Genomic DNA, 16,911 nt, shown 5'->3' with positions numbered 1-16,911 from the left:
AGTGGCCAAATTCTATGACGACGAGGATTCCTGGCAAATGTTAATATTGGAGCCTACTTCCGATGGTATAATTCTTATTTTACTTTTACTGTACTTTACTTATGCTCATCACGTGTGTAATGGGTTCATTCCCGCTCACATGTGCACTCTTGTATTTAGTCACTTTTAGGTTTAAATTTATTCACAATTTTCCACTTCACCACACTTAGGGCACGTTTGTTTCACCTTCTTAGGTGTAACTAGACTAGATATGATTATTATCCCATGTTTGATAAGTTTAACGATTAAGTTAAATGGGACTAGCCTGGACTCATATGGGCTAAGGGCTTCGTTAGGTCGCCCAAATTAGTATCACGCTAAAGCATGGGATTGCTAAGGACCTAACTAGTGCATTCCCTGATAGGAGCATATTCATGCGACTTAAATGGCTTGTTCTCGTGCATTTACGTTATGTTTCTTTAGTTATTTTAGTCCTTTATGCTTCTTTTGTGTGTTTTCAGGTTCTAAGGGCAAGGTATGCAAAAGGATGCCTTTTGGAGCCTTTTGGAGCAAATTAGAGATTGGAATGGATATCATATGCTTGGAGCCAAGAGGATGGACGAAATTAAAGACTTGAAGTAGGAAAGTTAAATCCTAAAAGACCTCATGTTTAAGCATCATTGAAGACTCCTACGCATTTTAGAACACAAAAACAACATTCCTTGCAACCTTAGGACATTGTCGTGTGTTTCCTTGTGTCCCCCTTCCTTGCCATGCAAGGAAGGGCTTTGTTCCCTATTTTAAACACTTAAAGCATTCACTTATCATATCATTCACTTATCACTCACCACATATCATTCATTTATCACTTAACATATCATTCATTTATCACTTATCACTTCCACTCACTTATCACTTATCAAACCATTCACTTATCACTTATCACTTCCATTCACTTATCACTCACCACATATCATTCATTTATCACTTAACATATCATTCACTTATCACTTATCATACTCATAATCATCTACACATTTCAACCATTTAAACATATGCATTTCAAATCACATGCACACCCACCTCTTTCCACCTAATCCACATGCATTCACACACATGCACATCATTCATTCTTCTTCCTAGCCGTGCATCCCCTTCCATTTTCTGCACCTTTCCTCCTTGCAATTCCACATGCATTCATCATCATAACCTAGCTATCATTCCACTCCTACCCATGCCATGCATAACCCACCTTCATCCCTTTAATTCACATGATTTCCCAACACACAAATCAGCCACTCACATGCATTCACACACACTTCACACAAACAACAAGTCTAATCCGTGCATTTCCCTTGCCATTTCCAGGTTGTCTAATTCATCATTTTCAGCCACATATCCACCCACATGCACCCTTTAAACATTCAAACATAAAGCCACATGCAATCTCATTCATCCACCACACATTGCACATGCTTTCACAAGCTTTAACCAACAACAAAACCATCACACAACCTGCCATCATTCACAAAACTGTCTTTGCCGTGGCATTCATTCTCCTTTCCAGTTTTCCTAGCTGTTTTCCACCACATTCCAGCACATGCATGCTTAAACAAACAGCCCTATGTTCCCTCCACTACTCCTATAAATACCCTAGCATTCATTCATTCATCATCTCATTCACAACACAACACCCCTCAAACACTTCCATTCTTCCCTAGCCGTGAGCTTCCCATCTCTCCCTTATAATCCAAACACCACTCCTCATCCATTTCCATAATTCCCCAATCCATTCAACACAACCTCACCTTAGACCTTGTACTACAACAACGAGGAAGAGAAGAGTGCCTAAACGTTCATACAATTCAAGTTTGAGTTGTTGGAATGTTTAGGTGTTTCTTTGATTTCAATGTTTCATTTTAATTCTCTTTGTTTTGTACGTATGAGGAATGGAAGAGAAGAGTGCCTAAACGTTCATACAATTCAAGTTTGAATTGTTGGAATGTTTAGGTGTTTCTTTGATTTCAAAGTTATGAGGAACTAAACCCCCTTTAGCTAGGGGGTGATTCGAAACTATGTTTATATTTGCAATATAATTGATTAACTTTCGTTGGAATTTCATAAGTTGTGGATTCAATTTGTTTAACCGTTTGATTGATAACTTATTTATGAATGTTTATTAAGAATGCGCGCTTAATTTTCATGCATAAATATGACGCTAGAATATAAGTGAATTTCACCTAATCGTTATGAACTTATATTCACAAGTAGTGGAGGTTGCTTATAAACAATCGCGTTAAATGAATTCTTGGCACGAGTTTCATGCTCATCATAGTAACGAATGTCTCGTCAACACTTATAGTTTTCATAATGCTTAATGATCTTTGATTGTATCTTTATTGTGCTGTTCACGTAAAGGACTTTTGGAGAATGTGGTGAATTGCGTTGCGCTAACCCATCCAATTCATTAACTTAAGGAAAACTTGACGGTTAATTTAAGCGGACCTAATTAACCCGGGGCGTTGAGTTTCATAATTTATCGAAAGATCAACTGAGAATCAATCTTGTATGCAAGTGTAACATGTGTGGAGAAGAACCCCTTAGCTATTCTATCATCCATTCATTCCATTTCATCAATTTCATATTTACATTCTGTTTTAATTTGTTCATTTAATTTAATTTCGTATAAACTTAAATCCCCCTTTACTTTAATGTCAAATTAGTTAGAAATCAATTTAGTTTATGTTTTAAAGCATTTTGAGTCTTTGGTTTGTTTTAGTGTTTTAAAGTTTAGTTTTACATTCTTTGAGTCTAGTTTAGTGTTTTATATTACGTTTTTACGTTTTTGAGTCAAATCCAAGTGATTAACAATCCCTCCTAATCCCCGGTCCAGAACGATCCCTACTTATACATATACTACAATTTGACGAAAAGAGGGTTTAATTTGTGTGCGTATAAATCTCGCATCATTCCCCACTACGCTGCCTCTTTCTCGTGACCTGGTAAGAGCGAAGCAATCCTCTACTGAGCTTCATCCAGACAGGTCTCATCTCTCGTCATCTTTCCCTCCATTTTTGATCGATATAGGATCTGGTGGATTCACGACAACAAGGCTGACGATGATGATCCTACTGTTGAATCGGAGAATATGGATGGGTTACTTTTGGATCATGATATCTATTTGCTAAATTTGATTTGGAAGAGGATCGGGAATGTGTACTTACTGGTTATTCTCATATAGTTGCTGAATTCAATCATCTCTGCGGCTCTTTGCTTTGTGGGTAAATAAATGGCCAGAAATGCATCTGGGTTCTTCACTACTCCTATAGTTCCGAGCATGAGGAGGAAGATTCAGCCTTCAATACACGTTTTTGGATCTAGGTTTCGTTCCCCTGAGGGAATCTCCAAGAGGATATTCTGCTCTATTAGTTTTGAAGGCGCAGAGAAGCATGTTGGAGCTTCCCCTCTTAAAGCAAATACGCGCATAGCAATGATGGGTTTTTTTTAGTTATTTTTTTATTTTGTTTTGAGAAAAGGCAGTGATGGATTAGGATCTCTGGGATTTATTTAATTTTTTTTTTTTGGGTTTTGAATGGGATATTTATTATGATGAAAATCAATAATATTATAAAATATTTTTAACAAAAAATTTTAAATAAAATAATAATTTAGTCCTTGTCTGAGCAAATACCAAATTGGGGATAATACTATGTTCATTATCCTACTTCTTAGTCCGACATTGCACCAAACGCTTCACTAAATCAGTTCAGCATAGTCTATTCTAAGCTAGTCTATCTTAGTCCCTAAAGCTAGTCCAGTTCAAAATAGTCTAGTACAACAAACACACCCTTAATGGCTTCACCACCTTCCTAGTGCCGGCTCGCATAGCTCGATTCGGAGTCCAAGTGGACATTCTGGGTCAGGGTCTATCAATTTAAGTGAAGTCTTGGTTCACCATCACTACTAGACTTTGAATTTTATGGTTTAAGTTTTGATTTAAAGTGCATGCTTCTGCCATTTAATTGTTAAATGCATGCAATATGTTGCTTAATGAACTCAGTTTATCAAATAGTTTCCTTTAACTGGTATAAGAGCCTAGGTCTAGTTGATGAACCCATTTAGGTTTTGTTATTCATAGCTTAAGAATTGAATGTTGTAATAGTTACAAGCTTTATTCTTGCCTCTTTGAATGTAAATTTTGCATGAAAATTTGTCATCTCAAAAGTTGTAGATGTAGTTCAAATGAGCATAAGTTTTGGAACTAAAAGCTGGAGCCTTTTGTTTGGGGAAATTCAGCCAAATCCATGGGTGGATTTTTGGGTTCATGTTTGTCTTGTTAAAAGAGTTTTTAAGTGACATTAGTTACCTAAGTACCCTAGTATGTTTATAAGTTAATCCCCTTTTGTTTAAGATAGTTTTGGGTGTCTTTGGGTGAAAATTTTGCATGAAGCTCTTATGGGTTTTCATGAATGTTTTCCATTGTTCTTGTTGTGTTCTTCATTTTCATAGCAAGAACAAAAGGTTGGGAAGTTTTGACACAAAATTACTTTGAATTTTGTTTAGTCTTTGTTTGTCTTGGTTTGTGTGTTTAGATTAGTACTTTTACACTTGTCACACTTTCCTCACACTTTGAATTTTTTTGAATTTTTGACATACACTCTCTTCAAAATTTGGCCACTCCAACAAGTGGGGTGTTTTGGGGGCTTTCTTGCAATTACATAAAGTTTTGATACTTTTGTGTATTTGCACTTTGACCCAAAAGTTTATGTTTTTTAATACATGCTCAAATTCACTGAAGGACAAATTGTTTCGTTCCTTTAATGAAGTTTTTTAAATTATTGAAAGTTTTGGGTTTTAGTTGTAATTACATGAAGTCATGAACTCTTGCATTTCTACAAAGTGACCGCAAAAGTTTGCATTTTGCATTTTGGCCCAAATTAGCTAGAGGAAAAAAATAGCTTTTCCTCTTTGAATGGGAATTAGGTTTTCGTTTCATTTAACTCCATTTAAATAAATTTTATGGATACAAAAACCAAATGACATTATTGCATTCTAGTTTAATTAGTTAAAGTGTTTGATTAATTAAAGAAAGAGTGATTATGAACCTAAGCCTATGATAATTAAGCTAGTGATTGGCTGTCTCTCAAAATTGTTTGAACCATGAATATGTGTAGATTAGATTTGGTTGTAATTTGATTTGATCAAATGTGGTGTAAAAGAGCATAAGCTCTTCTTTACTTTTTGTATTAGACTTGGCTATTTAGTCTAATATAAAAAGTAAGAGAAACTAGAGCATAGAGAATGCAAAGCTTCGATTGGATCATACAAAGAAACTAGAGCATGCCTTAGGGCCTTAGTGGTGATAACCAATTTTTGTATTAGACTTGGCTATTTATAGGAGGGACTATCCTCCCAGGTAGTTGGGAGGTGAGTTTTCAGGCCATACTAGGCAGATCACTATGTTCAACTAGCGTGATGCAGACCAATTCCCATAGGGGTAGATATAGGAAGTCTCTGGGAGGACTCTGGTACATAGTGGCGCTGGAGTGCGGGGACACCTAAAGAAGACTTCGAAAAGTTAACCCCCGCCTCCTTGGGCCTGGAAAAAACAATGGCATCAGTGGGATATCATGGTGAAGGAAAACTTTGACTTACTAAAAGCATTTGAGTATACAAGTATACAAAATAACTATTAAAGCATGCAAGAACTCAAAAAGTATTCTAAGTCCCATGAAATTCAAAGCCTAGTGAATGGTGAACCAAGATTCTTTACATAGTTAAATAGAAGGATTTGAACTTTCATACCCTTGAAGCCCATCCTTCTATTTACAAAGTTATCATGCAAATGGATGACCTTCAAGTTCACTTCTATCTCCTTGGATGTTTCCCTCCTTGCCTCTTTCCTCATTGCTTTATGAGGATTTGGTGAAAATGATCTCCAAAGCTTCGAAGGTTGAAAGTCACTAAGTTTCCACAACAAGGTGAGATGTGAAGAGGACATGGAATGAATTGGAAGAAGAAAGATTTCTAGCTATACTTCCTCTAAGCGGCTAGCCTCCTTAGAAAGAAAAGAGAGAAAATGTTTCACTATATGTCTTTAAAAAAACCCGAATGAGGTTAAAGCTCTAACTTCACTTTTATACTTACCCACAAGTGAGTGGCAAACTTGAAATTTAGCCTTCCCTCCTTGCATAAACAGCCTCCCTCTAGTCATTGGGCTAATTGTCTATTTTGTTTAAGTTGTCATACAACTTTAGCAAAATAGGCCTTATGGGCCAAAATTTATTTTGGCCACAAAACCTGAAGCTAACTTAAAGCCTAATAAGAATTTTTTCGTATGATTAATTAACTAATTAATTAATCTTAACTATGCACAATTAAACTATTTAATTGTAATCACCAACTAAATCACACAATTAAACTATTTAATTGCAACTTATGAGTTCTTACATGAAAAATTTGTTAGAACTCTCTGTTGATCATTGTTCAGTGTACTCAACAACCTTTTGAGAACCTATGTGTTTGTCTTAGTGTCTAACACTATTGACTTGAGACAAGTCATACACTCAATTGAGTTGACATCACACATACTAGCCTTAGCGGATTGTCAATGCATAATTAACAATCCTATGGCTAGCAATGTTTGGGAATCAACATAAGAGAAAGCTCTCATTGATCTTGCATATTTAGATTACTTATCTCTCGCGTTGATTACATTCCTTGGATTCCATTATTGATTAAACACATAATACATCAAGTGGTGATTAACAATAAATATTGCTCTTCCATTAAACTAAATAAATAGATTAACATAAGTATTTCAAAAGCCATTGCATCAAATGAGTGGCTTTATGAGCGTACTTCTAACACATGGGCTCGAAGAACACCTTGATTTGTGTGTGGGACAAAAGCCCCAAGATTTATAAAGCAGGAAAATGCTTAGCCCCTTGAGGTCTGGTGTGGTCTGGATGTGATATTTCTTAACACACAAATTAAACCCTTTTTAGATAGTTGTAGTATGTGAAAGTAGGGATCGTTCTAGGCCGGAGATTAGGAGGGATGCTAATCTACTCAAATTAGACTCAATTACAATTAACTAGACTCTTACGACTCAAGACTGAGTCAAACTACTCAAAACTACACAAAACAAACAAATTGACTCGAAACAATGTGTATGGACAAATTCTAACGTATGTTGACTCAAAACACTAAAAAGAAACCTGTTTGAATAGATTATAACTAAAAGACATGAAATATAAAGGGGGAAGTGGTTTTTGACAAATTTAAAGTAAAAGCAAACATATTTAATGACTCTAAACAACTTTGGAAGAAATTGGGTGTTTTAATGGGTGAATGGCTAGCTAGAGGGTCCTTCTCCACACATGACACATATGCATACAAATCGATTTCCAATTATTATTCCAATAAACCATGAATGACAATGCCCTAAGTTAACCGTGAACTGCACAAATTAACCATCGGATTTTCCTAAATTCATTGAATTGGACTCAACAACGCAATCAAATTATTTTTATCAAGTTCCCTATATGAACTACATGATAGAGATACATATCAAAGATCATTAAGTTCTATGAAAATCATAAGCATTGACAAGGCATTCATAACTATAAACTGCATAATACTCCTGCTAGGAATTTACTTAATGCGATCGTGACTAGCAACCTCCATTACTTGTAAATATAAGTTCATAACAATTAGGTGAAATTCCCTTATATTTTTAGCATCAAATTCATGCATGCAAACTAAGTATGCATCCTTAATCAACATACAAGAATAAGTTGTCAATCAAATAGATAAGTAAATCGCATTCATGTTTTACGAAACAATAACTGGATGTAATCAATTCATATCACATATATGTTCATGGCTTTGAATTCACCCCTAGCTAAAAAGAAATTAGTTCTACATGTTCATCATAATTGAAAACCAAATTAAAACAAACATTGGACTAAAACTAAGGATAAAATACACCTAGAAACACTCCAGCAATCCAAAAGGCTTTAGATGGCAGGCACGGCTCCAAGCTTCTTCTTCTTCTTCCTTCCTTGCAAAGTTGTGGCACTCTTTGTATTTTTCTCTCTGAAATTCTCTCTAAAAACTCTCTATATCTCTGCAGGAACTTCATATATATATATATATATAGGGTTAAAATGGCTGAATCCAAGGAGGAAAGGGATTGAGTTGTTTGGATGGATTAGGACTCCTAGAATCAGATGGGAAGTATTTAGAATAGGATAAGGACTCCTTTTGCAGCTGGAGATAAGTTTAGATAATGTTGGATTAAATAGGATAATGTTTGGATAATATGGGATAATATAAGACTAGATAAGATATGATAAGGTTGGCTAAGATCTCCTTGTTTTCAGCTGATTCCTTGTCTTCCAAGCCTTAATTTAATTATTCCAGATTTGTAGCACATTTTTAGCGTCATTTGTCACCAAAAATGTCCATCCATTATTGACACACCCCGACCGAGATCAGGGCGTGCTGGCCATCACACGGAGGTGACGTAACCATGTGCACGTGCGGAAGCTAATGAAAAAGTAATATAAAGAGTACGAATAATTAAAAACCAGTATACAAAGTACTAAAAAAACGTGTGTTAGCGTAAGTGAGACGCTAAGTTCAGAGCATTAAGTCTACAGCAGTCCAAAGAAAATGATTCGACAATAGTACACCCGAAGGTGACCCTACGCTGGTGAGTGTCTGTCAGAAATGCCGGAAAATCCCTCTGGGAAACCACCGAAACAGCTAAGCAACTAGAACCTGGAGGGGCGCAAAACAAAAGAGTGAGTGGGCAAAAACAAAGCTTTTCAAAAACCATTTAGAAAAAATACATTCTAACCCCTCGCCGTAAAACCTGTATACTTCCCAGAAAATAAACATATATACATATGTATATAGATATGTCAATCATGCTCAAGAATATGCCATGTCAAAATCTCATAATGAAATGCAAGTGCTCAGGTATAACTCATATCAATAACATAATCTGACAGCCGGAGTCACCTAACGTGACCTGTACGGCTGCATATAGAGCTCAAATCTCAAACTCGATCACTGAACCTGCCCACGAGTCGGAACCACCTAAAGTGGTATGTACGACAGGCCTAGGTGTAATACATATATACGCTCTAGTGCTACGATCACGTGAAGGCTGTGCAAATAATCGCGGGTCACCTACGAGTCAGAACCACCTAATGTGGTCTCTACGACAGGACTGTGCACCTAACTTGGATCCAAGCTGAGCGTGTGGTGCGGGAGGTGAACATCACGTGAAGGACTGTGCCCTACTATGGGCAGGAGCACTAACACCGGGGGTGCAGGTTATGAGCTTTCTAAGCATCTCAAACCATTACTGAATGTAAATATGGATAACACTTACCTGGCACTTACCTGTGCGTCCACAGCACCCAATATGCATATGTATATATATATGCAACTACTAACGTAACCAACGATGCATGAATAACGATAATGTAATGCATGGCATATAACTAATAACCATTTAATCAATTTCTGGGAAAAATATAGTATATAGGTATATACGGAAAACTAAAAGCCCACTCACTGGTATGTGGAAGGGTCGTAGCCCCCCTGCCTCGAGTGACCACGCTCGTCCTCGGGATACGTATCACCTATATGCGAAACAACTATAAAAACGTCAATTTTAAAGCATATAACCAACTTCTCGTAATAACTTCTCATACATTGCTCAAATTGGACAAATGAATATACCAACGTGCTCTACACAACCTTAGGATCACACCCAAATTTTTAGAAAAATTTTCCACCGCCGCACGCGCCCCTACGCGCAGGCACGTGCCTGGCACGCTGACGGCGTCAACTGACGCCGTAAGGAATATTCCGTTAGTTCTAACGGATTCCGTTAACGGCGTCAGGAATATTCCGTCAGACTTGACGGAATATTCTGTCTCCTTCTCCGGCGAGCCTCCGGTGCCGTCGCCGGCGCCGGAAAACTGGAAAATCTTTAAAACGTCCTAACTCCTTCATTTTTCAACCAATTTTCACGATTTTTGTACCAAAATGACGCCTAGAACTAGGAGAACATAAATATACCACTTTTAAGACTTAAAAATCGCGAGATCTCACCTGTCACCAAACTCCAAATCCGGCCAACTTCGAACACGGCGATCCCGATGTCCACTTCCGTCAAACGAGCTACTCCGAGACTCCTTGGGACCCCACTAAGCTAGCTACGAGCTTCAAATTTCATAAAACGTAAGAAATTACGTTCGCATGAATAGTACCCCAAATCGGACCTTGTGAAATCAACGTGAAAACAATGATAATCTTACCTGAAAATGGTACAGCTGCACTCCTCTCAACCTCACGAGCTCGACAGTGGTCTTGGTTCCCTCGATCTGCTAAGGTTTGATGGGTTTGGGGGTGTGTCTGTACGTTCAAAGGAAGAGGAAGGAATGGGGTTCACGGGAGAGAGACAGGGAAATGGACAGAGAGACAATGAGAGTGAGTGTGTGTGTGTGGCCCAACACATGCCAACACCACACAAAACACCTAATAAACATAACGAAAACGAACTAGGGGTAAAGTAGTCATTTCACATGTACGCTCTGATAGTTTCGGGACGGGATGTCACAATTATGCTCCATACAAATGCTATCCAATCCAAATCCAAAATTGCTCCAAATTGCTCCTTTTGGCCATTTATTGTCATCTTCACCAATTGAACCTACAATAATACGAAAATAAACTAATCACTATAATAAATGGAAATTAACTAAGTAAATGCAAAGAAATAAGATAACAAAGTCGCATAAATATGCTCCTATCTTCTAACAACGTCAAGGATAAAGTTGTCATATTAAGCCAAAATTCCATGTGTCATTCTTCTATTCAATGTGATTAATTTATGTCTCCACTAAAAACTATATATCAACATGGATGTTTGTAGTTAATAAAGAGGATTTGGGGCCATAGATCCGATTCAAGAAGTAAGAAAAACCTGTGGAAGAAGACTTATGAGAGAGATGATGGCAACATCATACAGATGTGAGAGCGCCATTTGAAATGGCGATATGGAGGACATAGTTGCAATGAGATGAGAGAAATGATGGATCTGATTGGAAACTCGCTCCGCTGCAAGATCTTCTTGTAACCCTTGCTTCTGCCATTGTCTCGCCAGAGAAGTGCAATCAATCAATGACGATGACGCAAAAAGAAAACTAAATAATATGAACTTTACACAATTTGGAAATGTAAAAAGGTAAATCAAATCATACATGTAAGTGTAAAACAAGGCCAAACGCGTCACTATAACAGTGACAGGGTTAAAACAAAGAGTGTTGTGTTTTAAACTAAGCTTTCTCAGGCTGTGTTGATGGGTTGATTCCTTGCGAAAGGGTTAGTTGGTATGGTACTTCAACTAAGAACCATGCTAGGAGTACCAAAACAATAAAACATAGGGGAAAGGCTTATGAAAGAAGGGTCGAAGTTTCCCAAATCTAGACAAAACTTGTGTTTTTTTTAAAAGAGGTATTCGCTGATTATCATCTTGAATTTATAAGGCCCTGCCCATTTCTTCTTAAACTTTAAATTCAGTTGATTATCCCTCATTAAACCAAGTGTAGAACAAAACAAATGTACCATCTGATATGAGAAGTCTCTCTCTCTCTAAAATCCATTGCACACCCTCTCATTATAATATGGAATAAGATTCTATCTGGATCCTCTTTGTGAGGACTTTGAGAATCACTTCATCATTTCCGTTCATCTGTTATTATACGGCCATAAATCATTTTGAATTTTTTTTATTTAAAATTGAACACAAACAGTACCTGACGAAAACTAGCCGCATAATGTACGATGAAAAAACACGATGAAATGATCCCCGAAATCCTCACAAAGAGAATCCGAAGAAGATTCTCATCCTCATAATATCTCCCGTTTAGAAGAGGAAAGTTAATCAAATTTTATCTTAGGTGACAAGTATATGCGCCTGGAAATACCCCAAACACAATTCACTAACAACAAAACCAGCAAGCTAATACAAACAAAAACATTCAACATTCAACAATGCAAAACACCCTTTCTTTGTTTCTTCTTTGTTGTTGTCGGCCTCGATCACTGGCGGCCCAACGCAATCCCACAGTGAAATGCCCAATGCTCTTGCCAACCACAAACCACCCATGTCCAAGAACACCCACTCGCAACTACACGTCCCTATCAACCCACCAACCAAATCATCCAAAAATATACTTAATTTGCCTTGACAATGTCACATTTATTATATAAATAACATACATGTTTTTATTTTTTTCCTCATAAAAAATAAGAATATGTTAGGATCATAGAATAAAAGATAACATCAAGTATCTAAAATTTTGGATACGTATTTTGGTATATTTAGGTTGTTCAACTTATCCTTCGGTTCTTGATATTGTGGGCACATTCAATGGTTTAAGAATAAGCCTTTAATCTTTTAATATAAGAGTTGTTTAGGAGTGCTAATGCATGCAATTTTATCCCTAGTTTAAATTATGGGTTATATTTGCTCAAATTTTAATGTTTTAACTAAAAAAAAACTTATTTTAAGCTCAACCATTGGAGAATGATTGAGTTAGTTTAAAACCTAAAATTCTAAGGGTTGAAGATGGTCTTAGTGTAAATAATATTGTTTGTTAAAAAAAATTTGAACTCCCTTTGAGCACTAGCCCAAAAAAATCCCCTAGGGGATAGTCAATTAAATCCATTTCCCCACCTAAAAACCCTTCAAGCTGCCCACTCCCCCTTAAAGTAAATAATATTGTTTATTAAAAAACAAAATATTCACTGGGCTCCCTGTAGTTCCTCCAAGAATCGACAGGGCCAGCCCCTAGGCCATGTGACGCAAAGCTGACAACCACAAATAAAAAAATAATTAAAAATTATATAAACATAATTAAAAATACAAAAAATTAAATATATGTATTTTTTTTTTATAAATACCTAACCATGTTTTTCCACCTAACACCATATTTCAATATTTTCAAATACTTTCAACCAACCAATCTTTTATTATTATTCGAAATTAAAAATAAAATTATCTTGTACTAAATCATAGTAATATTTTTATACCAACATTCAAGGTTATTTAGTTTAGAAGTAGAGATGCACTTAGCTAGTTACTGTTTATTAAAAACAGTTATCGCTCACTTGAAGGAATTGAATTACCTCCGGCCTACGGAGTATTTAAGTGGGAATTGCTGTTATAAAAATAATATTAAAAATGTAAAGAACCGGACCATTGGCATTCCCCAAGGGGCGACGTAATATCCTGCTTTTCACCTCGATTGGACCGGTTACGACTCGTTTCGGACTCTTTTCGACTTAAGATTTGTCTCCCCTGTTTTTCTCCGCGTTGCGGGCGCGGCTATTTGTACGCAGGTGGCACGTACGGTCAAAACCTACGCACTACCTCCCACTCCAACCCCCAAACGCTCAAACCTTCCTCCTCTTTCCTCTCTTTCTGTAGCTCAGCCATGTTTGTTTAATTCTGCGCTTCAGATCAATGTCAAGCTTCCACCTTGTTCGAGTAAAACGGTGAGTGTTCTTCCTACTGTAACTGTATGTATGAACAGCGTTAGTACCAGTGTATATGCTTGTGTTAGTGTATTGTTGTTTGAATCTGTGAGGGCTGTTTGGTTGGTAAGAAAATGTTGTAATTCTTGTGTTCTGGACCCGGGAAATTATCAATTTCTTTATTTGATTTTTGGGTATTTAATGTCTTTCCGAGCAACCAAATGAAGGGTTAGAGCCATGATTGTTTTATATTTGTGTATGGTTTTACTATTGAGCTAAGATATATTTTGGGATTTAGGGTTAATTCCATGAAATTTCTGTGTTTTTTCGGGGTCAAGAAATTGTGATTTTGTTTTGTGTTTAACAATATAATATAGTTGTACTTCTTGTTCTGGGACAGGAAAGGAATCTACTGAGGTTTCTGTTTAGGGTTAGTTTCGCACTTTGCGGTGTATGTGCTTAAATGGGGGGTGAGATAGTGTCTGGGTCCTGGTTTGGTAGTTTGAGGTTCTCATGGAGTCGTTTGGCGGAGGCTGACAAGCCGGTGATTGGAATTCTGGCATTTGAAGTTGCGGGGTTGATGTTAAAGATGGTTAATTTATGGAATAGTGTGAGTGAGAATGAGATGCTTAGGTTGAGGGAAGAGATTGTTAACTTGATTGGGGTCAGAAGGCTCGTGTCTGACAACGATGATTACTTGATGGAACTTGCACTGAATGAGATAATTGAGGATTTGGGATATCTGGCAATGTCTGTCGTCAGGCTTGGGAAGAAGTGCACTGACCCTGTGTATCACCGTTTTGAAGAAATTTTCGAGGACCCTGTCGAGAATGGTTTTCAGTGGCTTGGATGGGCTTACAGTTGGAGCAAAATGGAGAGGAAAGTGAAGAAAATGGAGAAATTTGTTGAGGCTACAATGCAATTATCGCAGGAGCTGGAAGTGCTGGCAGAGCTTGAGCAAACTCTGAGGAGAATGCGCGCTAATCCTGAAGTAAATCGGGTAAAATTGCTTGAGTTTCAACAGAAGGTAATGTGGCGGCGTCAAGAAGTGAAAATTTTACAAGATATGTCTCCTTGGAGTAGAACGTATGATTACATTGTCCGACTTTTGGCAAGATCCCTTTTTACAATGTTAGAGAGGATAAAGCTGGTCTTTGGATTTAATCAAATGGCTTTGGGAGAGGGAATGGATAGCTCTGAAGTTATCAATTCTGTTTGTCTTTCCCGCAGTCATTCATTTTCTGCTCTTATGCACTCTTCCGTTCATCCATCTGATGGTAATCCATGTGGGTTCTATTCTGGACCTCTTGGGAGGTCGCTTACAAAGCCGAGGCTTAATGCTGGCAAGAATAGAACAAACAAGCAGCAGCAAGCTCATCACCAGTCATCCGTCCAACATGGAAGTTATTCCCATCTAAAACCCAAACGGTTTGCTCATGTTCGGTCTTTTAAAGAATGTGTGACGGGTGGAAGCAATTCTCCTGTTCTTGAGAGCTGCAAGCCAGATATGGGTGGTTCTATGAGGTTGAGAATTACCGGTATCAAACATTTTGATAACTTAAAGTACACACATATGGGATCTCAATCTTTCAGCCACGGCATCTATTCTAAACTGTCCCTGTTTAGTTCAAAATGCACACTATTGAATGCTCCACCATCTACCCTTGGCGATGCTGCTCTAGCTCTCCATTACGCATATTTGATAGTTTTGATTGAAAAGATAGCTTCATCACCTCACTTGATCAGCCTTGACGTAAGATCTGATCTTTACAATATGTTGACCACAACCATAAGAGCTGCACTGAGAGCTAGACTAAAGTCATATGCCAAAACTATGGGCTCATCTGTGTATAATCCTGCCCTTGCAGGAGAGTGGAATCGAGCAATGGAGCACATCTTGGGATGGCTTGCTCCACTCGCCCATAACATGATACGGTGGCATTCTGACCACAATATTGTGAAGCAGCAGGAAGTTTCCAAGACAAATGTGCTTCTGGTCCAGACCCTTTACTTTGCAAGTCAGGCTAAAACTGAAGATGCAATTACAGAGCTTCTCATTGGTCTGAACTATATGTGCATGGTTGACGAACTTAATAGGAAGGCTATGCGAGACGCTGGTGGCAGCTGGCCATACGATGATTATATCCTCAAGCGGGATGAAATTGCTTAACAAATTCTGCAGATGGCATTAGCAGATTTTGGACTTGCACAGGTCTATAAGGTGGAGATGTTCATCAATAAAGTGGTTTAGAGAAGCATGAGTTACTAGACAACACTTCCAAGAAGTAGTTTTAAGTGATCAGAAATCGAATTACACCACTCTTAAGATGTTTAACGCATCAAATTAACACGTTTCGCTTCTGTTTTGCTGTTTAGTTTTTCTTCAAAGGAACTCAACGATTCTTTCGTTTGTTCATATGTTGGATGAAATGGTGGCCTATGGTCAGTTTCTTGTAAAGCTTATCTTGTAATACGAAACTCAGTGGCATAACGGATAGGTATATTTGCACCGATCTTTTGACATATCCGTAGCAACATTCATTTAATCAGATTGATTGCTTCTTTTTAATTATTTTCTCCTCTTTTTGTCCTCTGTTTTTCGGAAGGGTAAATGATTGCAGCACTCCCTTTTGACCTCCTGCACTCCTAATTTTGTCAATTGATTCTTATTTGATCTATTCAATCTAATGACCGCAAAAAAAGGGGAGTCAGAGGTGAAAAGGCAGAAATCACTCCTCTTTTGGTAATAGTATCAATGAATTATGTTCTTCATATATATCAACGGTCAGAAATTGACTATGTGCTGATCATGTTGCCCCTATTGTTTGGGTCCTTATCATACCAACTACAAGGAAAAATCCAGATGATTAACTTTTTCTTATGTAAATTTTTAATCAAAAACCATGCGTGATCAATCAGTTGATCTTCTTTTTCTACACAATGATTCTTCAGTAATGTTGTACAACTTACTTCTTTAAGACTTCCCACCCCACCCCACCCCCACCCCCCCCCCCCCCCCTCTTTTTCCCCCTTATCATACCAACTACAAGGAAAAATCCAGATGATTAACTTTTTCTGATGTAAATTTTTAATCAAAAACCATGCGTGATCAATCGATTGATCTTCTTTTTCTACACAATGATTCTTCAGTAATGCCATACAACTTACTTCTTTAAGACTTCCCACCCCACACCCCCCCCCCCCCCTCTTTCCCCTTATCATACCAACTACAAGGAAAAATCCAAATGATTAACTTTTTCTTATGTAAATTTTTAATCAAAAACCATGCATGATCAATCGATTGATCTTCTTTTTCTACACAATGATTCTTCAGTAATGCCGTACAACTTACTTCTTTAAGACTTCCCA

General features: G+C 37.4%; 1 protein-coding gene across 1 annotated transcript; it reads left to right on the top strand.

The window, feature by feature from the left end:
- Positions 1 to 13,274: 13,274 nt before the first annotated feature.
- LOC137745835 (protein PSK SIMULATOR 1-like) lies at positions 13,275 to 16,031 on the top strand. Its single transcript, XM_068485858.1, has 2 exons — positions 13,275 to 13,563; positions 13,943 to 16,031. Exon 2 carries the CDS (start codon positions 14,006 to 14,008, stop codon positions 15,710 to 15,712), a length of 1,707 nt encoding a protein of 568 aa, XP_068341959.1. The 5' UTR covers positions 13,275 to 13,563; positions 13,943 to 14,005; the 3' UTR covers positions 15,713 to 16,031.
- Positions 16,032 to 16,911: the final 880 nt, after the last annotated feature.

The sequence above is a fragment of the Pyrus communis genome, chromosome 9, assembly GCF_963583255.1.
Source record: "Pyrus communis chromosome 9, drPyrComm1.1, whole genome shotgun sequence".
Classification (NCBI taxonomy): Eukaryota; Viridiplantae; Streptophyta; class Magnoliopsida; order Rosales; family Rosaceae; genus Pyrus; species Pyrus communis.
Note: the sequence above shows the minus strand (reverse complement) of the source record. Positions and strands in the feature narration are given on the sequence as shown.